The 15,882-nt window shown below is 44.1% G+C and overlaps 1 protein-coding gene across 1 annotated transcript in view; it reads left to right on the top strand.

Moving 5' to 3' along the window:
* EFCAB6 (EF-hand calcium binding domain 6) overlaps nt 1–15,882 on the top strand; it is a 221,574-nt gene that overhangs the window by 11,294 nt on the left and 194,398 nt on the right. Inside the window, exons 3-4 of the mRNA XM_047067112.1 lie at nt 7,897–7,985; nt 13,857–13,923. Coding sequence (XP_046923068.1) covers nt 7,897–7,985; nt 13,857–13,923 — 156 coding nt within the window. The remainder of the gene's footprint in view (nt 1–7,896; nt 7,986–13,856; nt 13,924–15,882) is intronic.

The raw sequence follows: 15,882 nt of genomic DNA, 5'->3' as shown, positions 1-15,882 counted from the left end.
ACATGTGACTGTGGCTGCACATCAGACAGTATAGGGCTGAACACTATAAATACTGTGCTGTGGAGACTGGATTCTGTTACATTTCTCTGAAGACTGTGGATGCTCCTGCTCTGGCGGCAGTTAACCTGCAAACTCTTGTCTCGCCGGCAGTGAGCATTTGCTTGCACTTGCATGCATTTGCATGCATTTGCAAATGCTTTGCATTTGCATGCAGTTGCATGAGTTTGGCCCTTTTGTTTCTCGGTGGGTCTCTGAGTCCGGCTTGCACACGCCTGGTTCGGGCATCCGTTGGAAACCTGGACAGAACTTAGAACAGCAAGCAGGTCTCCTCCTCTCTCCTGTTTGAGACTTCCCTCATATTTTTAGTGGCTGTGGTTGCTTCAGGTTCCGCACACTGGTTCTTCAGGCCAGAGGGACTGGGTTTTCTTTTGGGGTTTTAGCTGCTGTGCTGGGGAGTGACTGTGGCTTACTCTTAGGCTCAAAGCCTTTATGAATGGGAAACTCCCTCCGTACTTGTCCCTTTTCCTGAGTTTTGAATTTCTCCAGAGTCTTCCTGCTTTCGTATTTGCCAGTTTACAGTTGTTTTGTGCGGGAGATTGATCTGTTACAAGCTGTATCTACCACAACTGCTGCTTTATCAGTTTTTAAAAGCAGTCACAAATTTACAAGAGAAAGTGGAAGTTTAGTGGGAAGAGCAGTTTTTTTTTCCCCGAACCATTTGGGAGTAAGCGGCCCCATCACCCCAAATATTTCAGTGTGTGTGTCCTTCAAAACAAGGATAGCCTGGGGCGCCTGGGTGGCTCAGTCCCTTAAGCATCCGACTTCAGCTCAGGTCATGATCTCACGGCTCATCGGTTAGAGCCCTGAGTCAGGCTCTGTGCTGACACCCAGAGCCTGGAGCCTGCTTCAGATTCTGCGTCTCCTCTCTCTTCCCCTCTCCCATTCGCTCTCTGTCTCTTTCTTTCTCAAAAAAAAAAAAAAAAAAAAATCAAAACAAGGGTAGCGTTCTACATAACTGCAATCTGACCACCGAAACATGGATATTAACACGAGCTCATGACTACCGTCTCAGCCCCAGGACCCAGCCGGGTTTTGCCAGTCATTCCATACAGGTCTTGTATGATCCAGGTCAGAATCACGAATTGCATTTGGTTGTCGTATCTCCCCAGTGTCCTTCAGTCTAGAACAGTTCCTCAGTCTTTCCTTAGCTCTCCGGACCTTAACACTGAAGATTGCAGCGTGTAGCATGTCCCGGTGTGAGTTTATCTCATGTCTCCTTATGACTAGATCAAGGCTTGCATCTTTGGGCAGGAGTACTGCAGAAATGCTGCTGTGTTCTCACTGTGTTTTATTAGGTTGCGCTGTGATCCTAGTTTGTCCTGTTACTGTTATGTTCACTTTGATCACTTGACTATCTGTGGGATACTGGGATCTGTCAGGCTTTTTCATGGTAAGGTACTCTTTATCCACTTTGTAATTAATAAGCATTTTGTGGGGAAAATTTGAAACTATGTAAATATTCCATTCCTTACCGAACTTTCATTTATTCATTTACTGTTTTTATATTTGCAGGGACTCAAGATTTCCTCTTTTATCAAGTGGTTATGATCCATTATGTTCTTCATTTATTTTGATTTTTAAATTGCCTCTACTTTGACCGGTAGGAGCCCCTTCCTGCTGGTTTGTGCCCTTTTGGCATGCCCCTATCATTCTCAGAGCACTTCCTTCGTTTCCAATATAAAATATTCCAAACTCATCTGTACTTTCCTTGCCTCAGTCCTGGAATTATCCATTTCCCTAAATAGCTTTGGTCCTTTCGATGGAAACGAAATTCAGAATCCAGAATCTGGGCACTGGGGCTGCTCATTGCCACTGGGATGGCACTCCAGGCCTCTCACTGGGCAGAGCTCTAAGGGTACATTTCCCCCCAATACACAGGTATACGTGCATTTACATCTCCGTTCATTTCTGTACCAACCTCTCTCTATATTGAAAACCATGAGTCTACACCAGTACTGCCAATTCTAATCCTACCTCTCAGGGTTCTTTCTAATTTTCTTGCTTTTTCATATTTGCAATTACCTTTTCACACAACGAGAAGCTTGGATTTTGTTATTCTTGGTATATTTCCTTATTTGATCAGTCTCCCTGGTGTGTGATCATCTCCCATCCCCAGAGCCTCGCCCTCGCGTGTGGATGCTCTCTTCACCCCACTTGGGTCACGTCCTGCTCTGGACTCCCATGGTCCCCCCAGCATGGCAGACATTGTTTTTTCTCTGCCCCATCAGACTCTAGGACTGACTTATTAGGGAGGGAACAGGAAAGCAGGGCAGAGAGAAGAAAGATGAGAAGCTTTTCTCCTTAAAAAAAAAAGTTTCCCCTTTATTCACTTTAACTAAAAATTTCACAAATAAGACGTATCAATGATTTCATGTGTCACTTTTGACTGTACCCACAGTTTTAAAAATCTGTTTATTTTGAGAGATAGAAAAAAAAGTGCAAGCAGGGAAGGGCAGAGAGGGAGGGAGAGAGAGAACCCCAAGCCAACTCCACGCTGTCAGCGCAGAGCCTGATGTGGGGCTCGATCGTAGGAACCATGAGATCATGACCTGAGCAGAAACCAAGAGTCAGATGCTTAGTTGACTGAGCCACCCAGGCACTCATGTATCTATATTTTTATTAAAAACTTTACTAAGATATAATTTATATTATAATAAAATTCACCATTTAAAAATTTACAAGGTACTTGTTTTCCGTATATTCAGGGTTATACAAGCATCACTACTGTCTAGTTCTAGAAATTTTCATCACCCCCAAAAGAAACCCCGTACTCATTAGTAGTCACTCCCCATTTCCCCTCCCCTAGTCCCTGATAACCATTAATATATTTTGTGTCACAGTAGATCTGCTGCTTCTGCACATTTACTATAAATGGAGTAATATAATACATGATCTTTTGTGTCTGGCTTCTTTCGTTTACCATCACGTGTTCAAAGTTCATCCGTGTTGTAGCAGGAATCAGTACTCCCTTCCTTCTTATGGCCGAATCGTGATCCATCATACGCATAGACCACCTTTTGTTTATCGTTGGCTGATGGACCTTCGGGTTGCTTCCACTTTTTGGCCTTTGTGAGCAACGTTGCTATGAAAATTCACGTACAGGGGTACCTGGGTGGCTCAGCCGGTTGAGGGTCCGTCTATTGATTTTAGCTCAGGTCGCGATCTCACAGTTTGCGAGTTCGAGCCCCACATTGGGCTCCACGCTGACAGTGTGGAGCCTGCTTGGGATTCTCTCTCTCTCTCTGTCTGCCCCTCCTCCACACGTGCCCTCTCTCTCTCTCCAAATAAATAAATGAACTTAAAAAAATTCACGCACAAGTTTTTGTGTGGACATGTGTTTTAACTTCTCTAAGGTACGTGCCTAGGAGTAGAATTGCCGTGTCACGTGGTAATGTTCTCTCTCGGTTTTTAAGTTTTTATTTAAACCCCAGGCAGTTAACACACAGTGTAGTATCAGTTCAAGTGTGCAATATATAGTGATTCAACACTTCCATACAGCACTCGCTGTTTATCATGACACGTGTACTCCTTAATCGCCACACCTGTTTCACACACACCCTCCCCCGCTCTGGCGACCATCAGTTTATTCTCTACAGCGAAGAGTCTGTTTCATGGTTTGCCTCCCTCTGGTTTTCTCCCCCTTGCTCATTTGTTTTGTGTCTTAAATTCCACATACAAGTGAAATCATATGGTTATTTGTCCTTCTCTGACTGATTTCGCTTAGCATTATACTCTCAGCTCCATCCACATCATGGAAAAAGGCAAGATTTCATTCTTTTTGATGGCTGAGCAATATTCCATCACACACACACACACACACACACCCCACATCTTCTTTATCCACTCATCAGTTGGTGGACATTTGGGCTGTTTCCATAGTTTGGCTGTTGTTGATAGTGCTGCTGTAAACATCGGGGTGTGTGTATCCCTTCAAATCAGTATTTTTGTGTCCTTTGGGTAAATACCTAGTAGTGCAGTTGCTGAATCGTAGGGTAGCTCCATCTTTGACTTTTTGAGGAACCTCCATACCGTTTTCCAGAGCGGCCGCACCAGTGTGCATTCCCACCAACGGTGCGGGAGGGTTTCCCTTTCTCCGCATCCTCGCCAACACCTGTTATTCCCTGTGTTGTTGATTTCCGCCGTTCTGACGGGTGGGAGGTGGTAACTCGCTGTGGTTTGGATTTGCACCCCCAAGGGTGAGGGCAACTGGTACCGTTCTCTTGTTTTTAAGGAACATTTGTCCTTGCAAATCCCGGTATCAGTTTCCTCATAAGCTTGATTTGACTGATACTTTATTTATACCAAATGGAGAGTTAAGATATTTTTCCTGCTAATGTCTCCCTATATTCATGATCTAATGTTAATTTAAAATTTTGACAACCTTCCCAAGCTAATCAGCTATGCAGGAAGAGGAAAAGTACAGAAAATGTGAAATGTGTATCCGTTTTTAAAAGCTACATCTGTTTTTAAGAGAAGTCACCGAGAGCTGTAGAGATTCAGAGACTTTAAAAACCAGGCCCTGGTAGTCTAGCTGAAAGAACAAGCATGGCTTTTCTAGAAGCTCGAGCTCCCGTGACCGAGTGTAAACCGAGGAGGCTGGGATGGGGTGCATTTTTAGGAGGCCAAGTTCACTGGGAGTGAAGAGCAGGGTTTCTCTTTCCAGTCACTGGAGTTCACAGTGCGGGTGACTTTTCTCGATCTTTTACCAACGAATCCCTTTTCCAATAGTGAATGTAAGCCTAAGTGGAAACATAGAAACCGGTAAAGTATTTCAGGGGAATTTCACTGTCAACATTAGGTAAGAGTTTTCCAGTACAGTGAACTCACTTCAGCTTCAATTTTATTTTAAGAACCACGTCGAGAATGTTTGAGTGTCGGACAGTTTCGGAGGCTGATCAGGGCAAGAGCGGTGTGGCATTGCTGGCAGGACATCGCCCTGTACCTTAGTTTCCACTAACGGTAGAGTGAATCTTTCTACGAAAGTGGCCCCAGTCTCTGAACGTTAATAAAAATTTTATGAAAGGAGTTGAATTGGCAAAGAGATTCCAGAGAAGAAAACCACAGCTGTGGTCTGGTCCCGAAGGTCGTGCTGTGTTGGGGAAAGAGATGTCTTTGAGGACACTTGTCGACATGATGGATGTGGATTTAAACCCTACCCTCCCCCACACCAGTCTAAGAGTTTACTTTTAGTGATTCATCGTTGGGTGGTTACGATTCTTAAACATTTTTGCCAGAATCACAAATACTGAAAAAGTGAATTCTTAGCAAAGAGCCTCTCCTTCTAGACTAGATTCTTTGGTTTGTTTAATGGACTGAGCTTTGGAGGCTGGACATAATGCAAAAATGTATCTGCCACATTAGAATTTTCATTAGACCATAAGTAACAATGTGAAATGTGACAAAAGCTTCAATAGGTTAATGGACTTTCTCCCTCCCTCCCTCCCTCTCTCCCTCCCTCCCTCCTTTCTTTCTTTCTTTCTTTCTTTCTTTCTTTCTTTCTTTCTCTCTCTCTCTCTCTCTCTCTCTCTCTCTCTCTCTCTCTCTCTCCTTCCTTCCTTCCTTCCTTCCTTCCTTCCTGGCAGGGTGGTTAGCGCAGTGACAGGAACTTGGGCTCTGGAGTCACAGAGAGTTCTGGCACTTAATGGTAGTGCCGTGCAGGGAGGTCACATCCCTGTTCTGTGAAATGTGGAAAACGACCACACCCTCAGAAGCTGGTTTTGGGACTAGAGGAGTTAACTCCTGTAAAACACCAAGGGTACTGCTTGCGCCCGTCTGTTGGGTATGAGCTCTGCAATTGTACGTTTCCCCCCTTGTCATGAAGCCTTACTCCCCAAACCATGAGGCCTCCTGTCTTGGAGCAGCACACACACCCTGTTCTCGCCCTTCTTCTGTGGGGTTAGGCAAACTCTGAGGTGTCTACCCCAAAATGACATCTCCTAATAAATACCCTATCCGAAATAGAAATCACGGATGTGCTTTTCAGGAAACGTCTTCACGAAGGCCCACACCGTGAGCCACTCTCCCTCTGGTCCCATTTTCTAGTCACACATGTTTTAAATAGAAAAGAGAAATTTGTCCTTTGGGGAAGACTGAGGTAGCCGTGTAGGCTTTGAGGCTGGAATTTGAAGGGCTAAGTGAACATCAAACTTGACTGTATAGACGTGGGAGCCGCTCAGCTGTATGGGAAATTGTACTTTGTGTGTTTGTATGAGGCTTCATAAAATATATCTGTATTGGTTACACGTCTTTTTTTTTTTTTTTATTTTTTAATGTTTATTTATTTTTGAGACAGAGAGAGACAGAGCATGAATGGGGGAGGGTCAGAGAGAGGGAGACACAGAATCTGAAACAGGCTCCAGGCTCTGAGCTGTCAGCACAGAGCCCGACGTGGGGCTCGAACTCACGGACCGGGAGATCATGACCTGAGCCGAAGTCGGATGCTTGACCGACTGAGCCACCCAGGCGCCCCTGATTACACGTCTTAACTTTAGTTTCTGAATCCTTTTTTGGGGGAGGTAATTATTTTCACTTTTTAAAAAATTAGACTTTTTCTTTAGAAGTAATTTCAAACCTCCAGAAAATCTGTAAGAATGAGAATAGTACAAATAGTACCCATAGACCTTTTACCCAGATTTGCCAGTTGTGAACATTTACTCTCATTTGCTTCTCCTGTGATCTTTTGTTATCTACGTGTGGTCTGTATGCAGATGCAAACGGTGTACAAGACATATACACTGTGTACATAATGTTTTTCTGAACTCTTTAAGAGGCAGCCACTTATATTATGGTTATTTACTTGTAAAAACTTCACTGTGTATTTCCTAAAAATAAGAATTATTCTCTTACATGATCCCAGTAATCGACATTAGTAAATTAAACATTGAGATACTACTTTAATCTATAGCCCGTATTGACCCACTTGACCCAATAATGTCCTTTATAGAATTTTTAATTTAAAAATGGCTTTTTTTCTACCTTAGAAGTATATGAATGTACAGAAAGTTCACATGACCCTCAGACAGTAAAACAGTGCTGTGGCCTCACCCTTTTGGGGAAAAATATATATAATATATACATTTATACATATATACACATAGAAGTACATATAAAATGTATAGTAGAACATATTTCTACTAATTTTACTCTATTTTTAAAATTTTTCTTTATTTTTTTTTTAATGTTTATTTTTGAGAGAGCGAGAGAGCGCGCAAGTGGGGGGAGGGGCAGAGAGAGAGGGAGACACAGAATCCGAAGCAGGCTCCAGGCTCTAAGCTGACTGTCAGCACAGAGCCCGACGTGGGGCTCGAATTCGCAAATCATGAGATCATGACCTGAGCCGAAGTCAGAAGCTCTACTGACTGAGCCACCCAGGCACCCCTATTTATTTTTTATTTTACAGAGAGATCCTGTGAGCGGGGGAGAGGGCGAGAGAGGGAATCCTAAGCAGGCTCCACTCTCAGCGTGGAGTCTGAGGAGGGGCTTGACCCCATGACCCCGGGACCATGACCTGAGCCCACATCAGGAGTGGGGCACTCAACCAACTGAGCCACCCCGGCACCCCTAATTTTACTCTATGTTTTAGATAGAACTAGATTTCAGATAATTTTGTAGACAACTTGTTGACTTTTAATTGATCACAGATTGGCCAGGCATTTATGCTATTTGTACCCGGTTTGTTGAGGATGTATGTCAACTCAGACACCTAGATGAAGTAGCTTTGCCTCCTAGAATACCCACCCCTCTGATGGCATCCTGTCCTACACCATGAGAACTCCTGTGCAGTCTACTACTTGGATCTGAATCCTCTAACGGGCTGTCATTCTTGTTTGAATGTAGATCCCCCTCACCAGCTCTGGTGCCGTTCCTTACCTTGAATTCCTGTCCAGGTTCGGTGGGATGGACCTACATATAAATGTTATAAAGAGGTAAGTGGTTTCGTTTGCTCATATGAAAATGTGAATTATGGAATGATAAGAGAGAGGCTATGAGGTCATGAGAGCTAATCAGGTCAACAGATATGTGTGGAAGATGAGTTGGTAGAGCTCGTCCATATAGAATTTAATGGAGTTAATCCTCAGTCAAACGTATATGTAGATGAGTCTTTAGTAGCCTCGATGTAGGATGCATTTTAGAACAAAAGAAATAATACTGTATTGGAAATGGAAACATAACAAATTAAGACAGTGCTAATATATATTATGTGCAGCGTACTTCAGGTTTGGAAATAATACATTTTAATTTTGAAGTAAAAATGTTAAGATGCAGAATTTAAATTTGTTCATTTTTATTTTATTTCTAACGTCTCTCATTCAAAAGCGATCATGTTTTAGGAGGTACAAATGAAATATTTTTTAAAGAGGTCCTTTGGATTCTGTAACTGTAGCATGTGCTTGGGGCTCGCTCACTTTACCTGCAAAAGGGGAGTGTTAGAGTATGAACTCTCATGTCTCTATCAGCTGGAAGGTTCTTTGATTCGAGCATGTGATTCAGGAAAGGCCATTTGAGTAAAAAAAATTACTCAGATTATCTGACTCTAAATGAATAAACCTCATTTTCTCAGGAGTCGTGCAGTTGTAAGAGTTAAATCTGATCCTGAAGCATTAGCAAGTTTTGGTGTGATAGCTTTCCTGACGGAATCAGTCGTGGATGCAAGCGTAGGTGTAAGAAATCATGAAGCAGAGGGGAGGCAGAGCAGGGATTGTTCAATGGGCGTGAGTTTCAGAGACGTGGTGCACAACAGTGTGCATATACTTCACACTGGTGAACTGCACGCTTAAAAATGATTAAGGTGGGAAATTTTATGTTCGTTTTTTTTTGGTTTGTTTCTTTTGATTTTTTATCACAATTAAAAAAAAAAATCGGTGCAGGAACGCCAACACGAGTGACGAAGTATTAGCCCCTAGGTAGCCAGGGACTGCTCTGTGCTCTGTGTAGTTAATGGTCCGTAAGTGTTGGGCTGAGATCATCTCCAGATTTATTCAAACGAATGACTATTTGTTTTACAAATTGTATTTTGATGCTCCTAACCTAAAGCAGTCCCCATCTGTGATAAGGTCGCTGGGTAGACAGTCCCCTCATTTGAATGTTACTTGTTGGGAAAGCTAAACAACTAGAAAACCCGAAAGCAGGAGAGTTCTTTTTTTGTCTTTTGTTTTTGTTCCTTTAATTGTGAAACATCAGTCTAATAATTAGCTTGAGATGAAAAGGATCACAAGTTACTTCCTTAAATATAAAAGGCTAAATGTTTAAACTAAGTTTGAAAGGTTTAGCTGAAAACTGACTTAACCCGTGGGGCTGAATTTTCTTTGCTGTTGGAGACAGTGAATCGTAGCCAACAGAGATGCTCCCTCTGGTAATATGGTAGGGTATATCCATGAACGCACTTCCGCTGGAAACCACTAAACTGACTGATATAAGGTAAAACGTATACATGCATTTTCATTCATTAGTGAGCTGGCCAGAAAGCGAGGACTCCTTAGAGGCCAACATGAAATGAGACGAAAGCCAGCTTTTGCCCTGACGGTATTAGCTAAATCCCGGTGGATGTGTGTTTCAGCTTGGTTGGCTATTTAGAGTGGAGAGGACAGGAGACACGCTGAGGTGGAGGGACCCAACAGAAGACCAGTACATATAAAGTTAGGACACCTAAAACCTCATGTAAGCGTAAGTTATAAATATAAATCTGCATCACAGAAGGGCACAACAAGGAAACCTACCTTTTCCCATGCTGCATTTGGGCAAAGCACAGTAAGTCAGTATTTATGCAAGTCTGTGCCTGAAATAATGGTACCTGTGTGGTCTGAGAAGTCTTAGGCTAGTAGTTCACTTAAAACTGGTCCTGGCCTGGGTGTGGCCTTCTGTAGAGGAATACATTTTCAACCTAGCCCTTAAAGAATTTCCACAAAGTGCCAAGTAATACCAGACCACACACACAAAATATTGAAAAATATGAAGAGACAAAGAATGAGGTTGGCAAACCAATAGAAGCAATGTCCCCTAGGATCAGATATCCAAGTGCTCGAAATACTGGAAGTATCAAATATAGAATCTAAAACTATTTTAGAATGTTCAGAAGAATGAAAGAATGGACTCAACATATAAATACGAAAGAAGAGGCCAAAAGGGGAAAAAAAAAAAAAAGATTTGGAAAAGTACGGAGCAGAACTTCTGGTACTTGAAAGATGCAATAACAATTGTCAATATAAAATTCAGTGGCTGGGTGAAAGTCGTGGATTAAACACAGCTGAAGGGAGCATTAGTGGAGTGGAAAGTAGTTCCAAAGCAGTTATCCATGAAGGCCACCCAGAAAGACAAAGACAGATAAAGTATGGAGGACAGGTGTAAGAGACATGGTGGGGAGAAAGAGAAGGCCAAGAGATTTCTTACTGGATTTCCAGATATACAGGGAAAGGATAGGGAAGAGAGACATTGAAAAGGATGATGGCTGAGAAGCTTACGCCAGCCAAATGAAAAGAAACGCCTACGTAGACATGTCCCAGTGAAACTGCAGAGCAGCAGAATCGGAGAGAGGAGAGGAAAGGCAGCAAGAGGAGAAACCAGACTGGCCTAGGGGACCGACCATAGACTGAGACTGGTGTCCCTGGTTTGAAACAGTGGGAAGTCCTCTCCCATGCACGGGGAATAAAGTATTTGCCAGCCTAGGACCTGTAAGGTCTCTTTCTGTGGGAACACCGGGGCCCTTTTCGCTTTTTGCCATAGCATAAGCTCAAGCACTGATGTCAGGCCATGTGGAAAAGGGAGAAACATGTGTCCCCTCTGCCTGTGGTGTTCAAGGTCACCTTTCAACTAGACCCTTCCTTTGTACTACAAAGCATGCCTCTTACTTTTATACACACATGTAGTATGAAGGAACCCCTACAATTGGAGAAGGGCAAGTCGGGGGCCTTTGTGTTTGGCTCTAACTCTTGATTTGGGTGATTGTTAAGTAGGCATTTGCCTTAATTATAACTAAACTGTGAAAATACATATTCTTTTCTATCTATAAGTCATATTTCATAAACACAATGTAAAACTCAGTAAGTTCAAGAAACAGATTAGCTATAGCAGAAGAAATAAGTGAACTGGAAGACCGGCCAGAAAAAAACTTAGCCAGAAGGCAGCACAGAGTCACAGAAATGAAACTGGAACTCTGTGAAGATGGTAATAAGAGACGGGATGGGGTGATACCTGAAGGAGCAATGGCTGAGGACTTTCCAGAACCGAGCGAGGGTTCCATCCCGCTGACTCAGAAAGCCAAAGAAGTCCCGAGCAGGATTAAAGATGGGGGTGGGGGCGCAACTACCCCCAGACCAAGAGATCTTCCAAGAAGCCAGAGGGCAACAGCCAGACAAAAGTGACTTCTGAACAGCAACAGGGATGCCAGGCGAGTGAATTGACGATCACAGTGTCTGGAAAGAAAATCATTGCCATCTTAGAATTATATATAAAGGACATATCTTTCAGTATTTTCAGAATTGAAATAAAGACCTTGTAAAACAAAAATAGATCTGGCCCCCCAGCAGATCCAGTGAAAGAACTTTAAAGGAGGGACTTTTTAGGTGGAAGGAAAACGCTCCTGGCTGGACAGTTAGAGGCGATGCAGGAAAGAGTGAAGGGCAAAAAGGACAGTGAGTGTGCAGTTGGATCCAAATACCCGCTGACCCGAGGAAGCACTAAGGGCTAAGAGTAACGATGGCTTTGGGAATTTAAAAACAGAAGAGAATTAAAATACATGACAGTAGCAATATATACACGGAGAAGGAGGGACTAGCATAAAATGTCCTCGAGTTGTTACCTTGTCCAGCAGGAAGATGAGAAATCTTGATTAACCTTAGACTTTGAAAGATGTGCAGGTGATAATTTCCAGAACAACTGTCACAAGATTAAACATGGAGTGTTCAGAGGCAAACAAGTGGATGGAATCCCAAAAATGGGATTAACCGAAAGAAGGCAGGAAGCCCGCAGAATAGGGCAGAACCAATGAAAATCCCAAATGTATTGGCGATTGTAATAAGTGTTCCACTTAAAAGGCACAGATTGGGGGCGCCTGGGTGGCGCAGTCGGTTAAGCGTCCGACTTCAGCCAGGTCACGATCTCGCGGTCCGTGAGTTCGAGCCCCGCGTCGGGCTCTGGGCTGATGGCCCAGAGCCTGGAGCCTGTTTCCGATTCTGTGTCTCCCTCTCTCTGCCCCTGCCCCGTTCATGCTCTGTCTCTCTCTGTCCCAAAAATAAATAAACGTTGAAAAAAAAAAATAAATTAAAAAAAAAAAAAAAGGCACAGATTGTCTGACTAGGTAACAAATAGTAAACTCCACTAAGAGAAAAACCTAGACAGGCTTACAGAAAGGTTACAAAGTGAAAGGGTTTCAAGACCTACCATTCCGAGAAACACTAAAGAAAGAGGGCGCCACTAAGTTAATAGCTGATAATAAGCTGTGTTCTCCTGAAGCAGACAGAAAGATGGAGTTCAGGGGTGCAAGACGCGGTGTAGGGGAGACAGCTGTGAAGGGAAGAGGGCCAGAGGGGAGTTGGGCCCAGGAGCTGCCCTGCGGACTGGAGAGGGAGGGAGGGAGGAAGGGGGAGATGGGGAGCGAGTTCGCACCCGGCTCCAGGGACACCGGGCTCCGGGGACACCGGGCTCCGGGGACACCCCCGCTGCTCCATTTCTCCAGCTGACGGTGGGTACACAGGCATTTGTCTGTTTTTGTTCTTTAAGTCTGAAACGTATCTTCAAAATAGTGTTTTGTGTCTCTTCCGATACATAATTAAGACATGAAAAATATTACATTTAATATAGAACCATAAGTCTCGATTCCTGGCGAGTTTCCCTGTTGAACTTGGGCACTTACCCCTCCCAGCCTCAGTTTCCTCCAACGTAAAATGAAGTTAATTTCTGCTGGAAACGCTCCAACGTCTTCTGCTTACCCCAGTATGAAGTCCATTATCATGGCCACAGCACCGCAGAGCTGGCATCCATTTCCATCCCTGCACTCACCCGTGTCCCCTGCCCTGCCGGGCGGGCTCTGGTCTCCATGGCCACCGCCAGTGGCAAAGCTGGGACGTGCTGAGTTCCGGCCCCCTCGGCCTCATGCCGCTGTGTCCTCCCTTTGCTTTGTCCAGAGAGCTTTTCCTTCAAGTGGATCGTTCCTGGCTTCTCTGCTTGTAGGTTTCCGTCGGATTGTTCCAAAGAGGGGCTCTGAAGTAGTTGATAGATACGTGGATAATGTGAGAGAGAAAACAGTTAATAAAAGCAGATCGAGCCACGGGGATGGTACAGACATACATCCACCACGAGGTCCTTTACAGCGTGGCAAAGAGTGCCCCTGGAGTGGACTGGGGACCCCTTAGAGGTCAGAACACAGGACTGCAGCAGAGGGGTGCGATGTGGGGTGTGACCGGCACCTCCACTTCTCCAGCCATGACCTTCGTCTCCCTCAGTCTCTTTGTCTGCAAACCAGGACGATCATGGCCCCTGACCCACAGTCGTCGTGAGGATTAAATCAGATGGGGCTCGCCGTAGGAAGTGCTCAGGAAGTGTCAGCTTTAATTGCTCAGTTCCCACACTGCCTGGGAGGAATAAATGCTAGATTTCATTTTATGGATGAGGAAACTGAGGCACGGAGAAGCTAGGGACTTGGTCCAGGTCTACGCTGCTGGCAGATGGCAGTGTGTAAGAAATACCTCACGCTTATAAATATATAATTTGGAAATCCTTATAATTTTGATCTCTGCATGCCCTACATAAGCATTTATTTGGTTAAAACATGTTAACAAAAAGTCTTTATTTTTATTTTTAAGGGGAGGTGGGAATGAAATGAATTGCAGTCGGACAGTAAAAGAACTTGAAATCCAAGTAGGAGAAAAGGTAATAGAGATCTTTTAAAATTCTTCCCCCGACCCTTTGTCAAAAGTATTGTCAGCAGAGGTAGATGAAGCAGAATGGGCCACATCTTGCTGTCTGCACTCTCCCGTCAGAGCCGTCTGACAAACAGATCTGATAACAAGCCCGTGTGAGAGCTTGCATTCAGACGGCCTCGGATGGCGTCTCTTCGGATGAGTGACACCAACAGGGAGTCCTGGAATATGAGTCACTTTTGTAGTAACTTTAGATCCTCAGTATTAGGGCTGCCCTTTCTGGATTTGTCGAGGACTGAAGCAAGGATCTCTTTGGAAAGAGAAAACTACTGCTTTTCAGCAGCAAATGCCAATTAAGAGCAGCATGGCAAAGATAACTGGTGAAACCCAAAGTGGCATATATTTAAGTATTGAGTAACTTTGCCACAGAAGCTACTACATGTGTTTAGGAGAGGAGCATATAGCTTTGCTCCTTCCTGTTTGCTGATTATGGTTGGACATCGTCGCGTACGGCTAGGGAGGGAGGAGATGTGCGTGGCTTCCCGGGGTTGGAATCGGACCCCTTTTAAAATGCATTTGAGCCTGTCAGTTACACAAGCAGTTTGAGAATCATGATTTAATTCACCCGGTTCAATATGTTGGTTTGAAATGTGACAAATCTTCTTTCCTTTTTGAACCTTCTGGGATTTTCATACATTTCAAAATTAAAAAATCGCCAGAAATCCACAAAATGTTTGTCTGAATTTCCCTGGCTGAAGCCACCGACGCCAGAAAATTCATCTTAATGTGACATTTTTTAGCATTACATACTCCTAAAAATCTGGTTTCACTATAGTCTATATTAGTAAGAACCCTGGCGTAATTATCTGCTTCTGCTATTGTGGTTCATTTGTTATTCTGTAAGAGATACATAATATGATTGGTATCATTTATGGCACGCCTTTAATTTGTCTCTTCATAAGCTGTGTTAATCATGAAATACTCCTGGGAAAGTCAACCGTTTGTCAGAATCATCATATCAACATAAACACCATCGTGGATCAAAAATACAGCATTCCAGGGGCGCCTGGGTGGCTCAGTTGGTTGAGCATCTGACTGTTGATTTCAGCTCAGGTCATGATCTCACTGTTGGTGAGAAAATAAATAAATAAACATTTAAAAAAAAATACAGCATTTCAGCGAGCGCAGCGCGTATGGACCTAGGCCGGGATTGGAAATTACCAACAATAAGGCCTCGCCGAGGAAAGCCACAAGGGAACCCTTGATCTAATTCCTCTGTTATCTCAGCCCCCTCCCTCTTATCCTAACAGTGGGGGGAGCCCTCCCACTGGTTAGGAGCGAGTTAATCAGTGGGCTTGCACAGTACAGCTTTCAAGCAACTTCTGGGGAAAAGGCCGAGGAGGGGTGATTGCAGAAGCACTAAATCCCTGGGTGGCTCGGGGAGTTCTCTGCCATGCATGCTGGCCAGCGTCCACCGCACCCCAGTTCTACCTGGGGCCCCGACTCTGGGCAGGCAGGTGGAGTAGGACAAGACTGATCTGGGGACTGTTAAAAAACAAAAAACAAAAAAAAACTCAACCGAGTAAATGTGAAGATCTAATTGGCTTTATTAAGCCATTCGTGAATTGAACAGCATCCCCAGGAAGCGAAGGAGAGGGGAGCTGCAAGGAGGTGGATTTTATTGGGAGCGGGGCGGGGCAAGAAGCTGTTAACGAAGGGAAAGAGAGGATTGTTTCAGGCCAGGTCACCTTCCCTGGGGCGAAGGACAAGGGTCTTATTAGGTGGATCACCTCACCTGTCTTTGGGAGAGGGAGGAATAGGGAGGGTCCACGAGACAGATGACCTCAACCGTGCTGGCCGGTAAATTCCAGATTGATTGGCTTCAAATTCCAGTCCTGGAGAAGCTGAAACTTCAAATAAGTCTTGGTTTGCTCTGCTGAGGACAAGGGACTCCATCGAGTGCCTGTGG

Source organism: Lynx rufus, unplaced genomic scaffold, assembly GCF_022079265.1.
Source record: "Lynx rufus isolate CCGP_SWC_20201006 ecotype Redwood Valley unplaced genomic scaffold, mLynRuf1.p SCAF_7, whole genome shotgun sequence".
NCBI classification, from domain to species: domain Eukaryota; kingdom Metazoa; phylum Chordata; class Mammalia; order Carnivora; family Felidae; genus Lynx; species Lynx rufus.
Note: the sequence above shows the minus strand (reverse complement) of the source record. Positions and strands in the feature narration are given on the sequence as shown.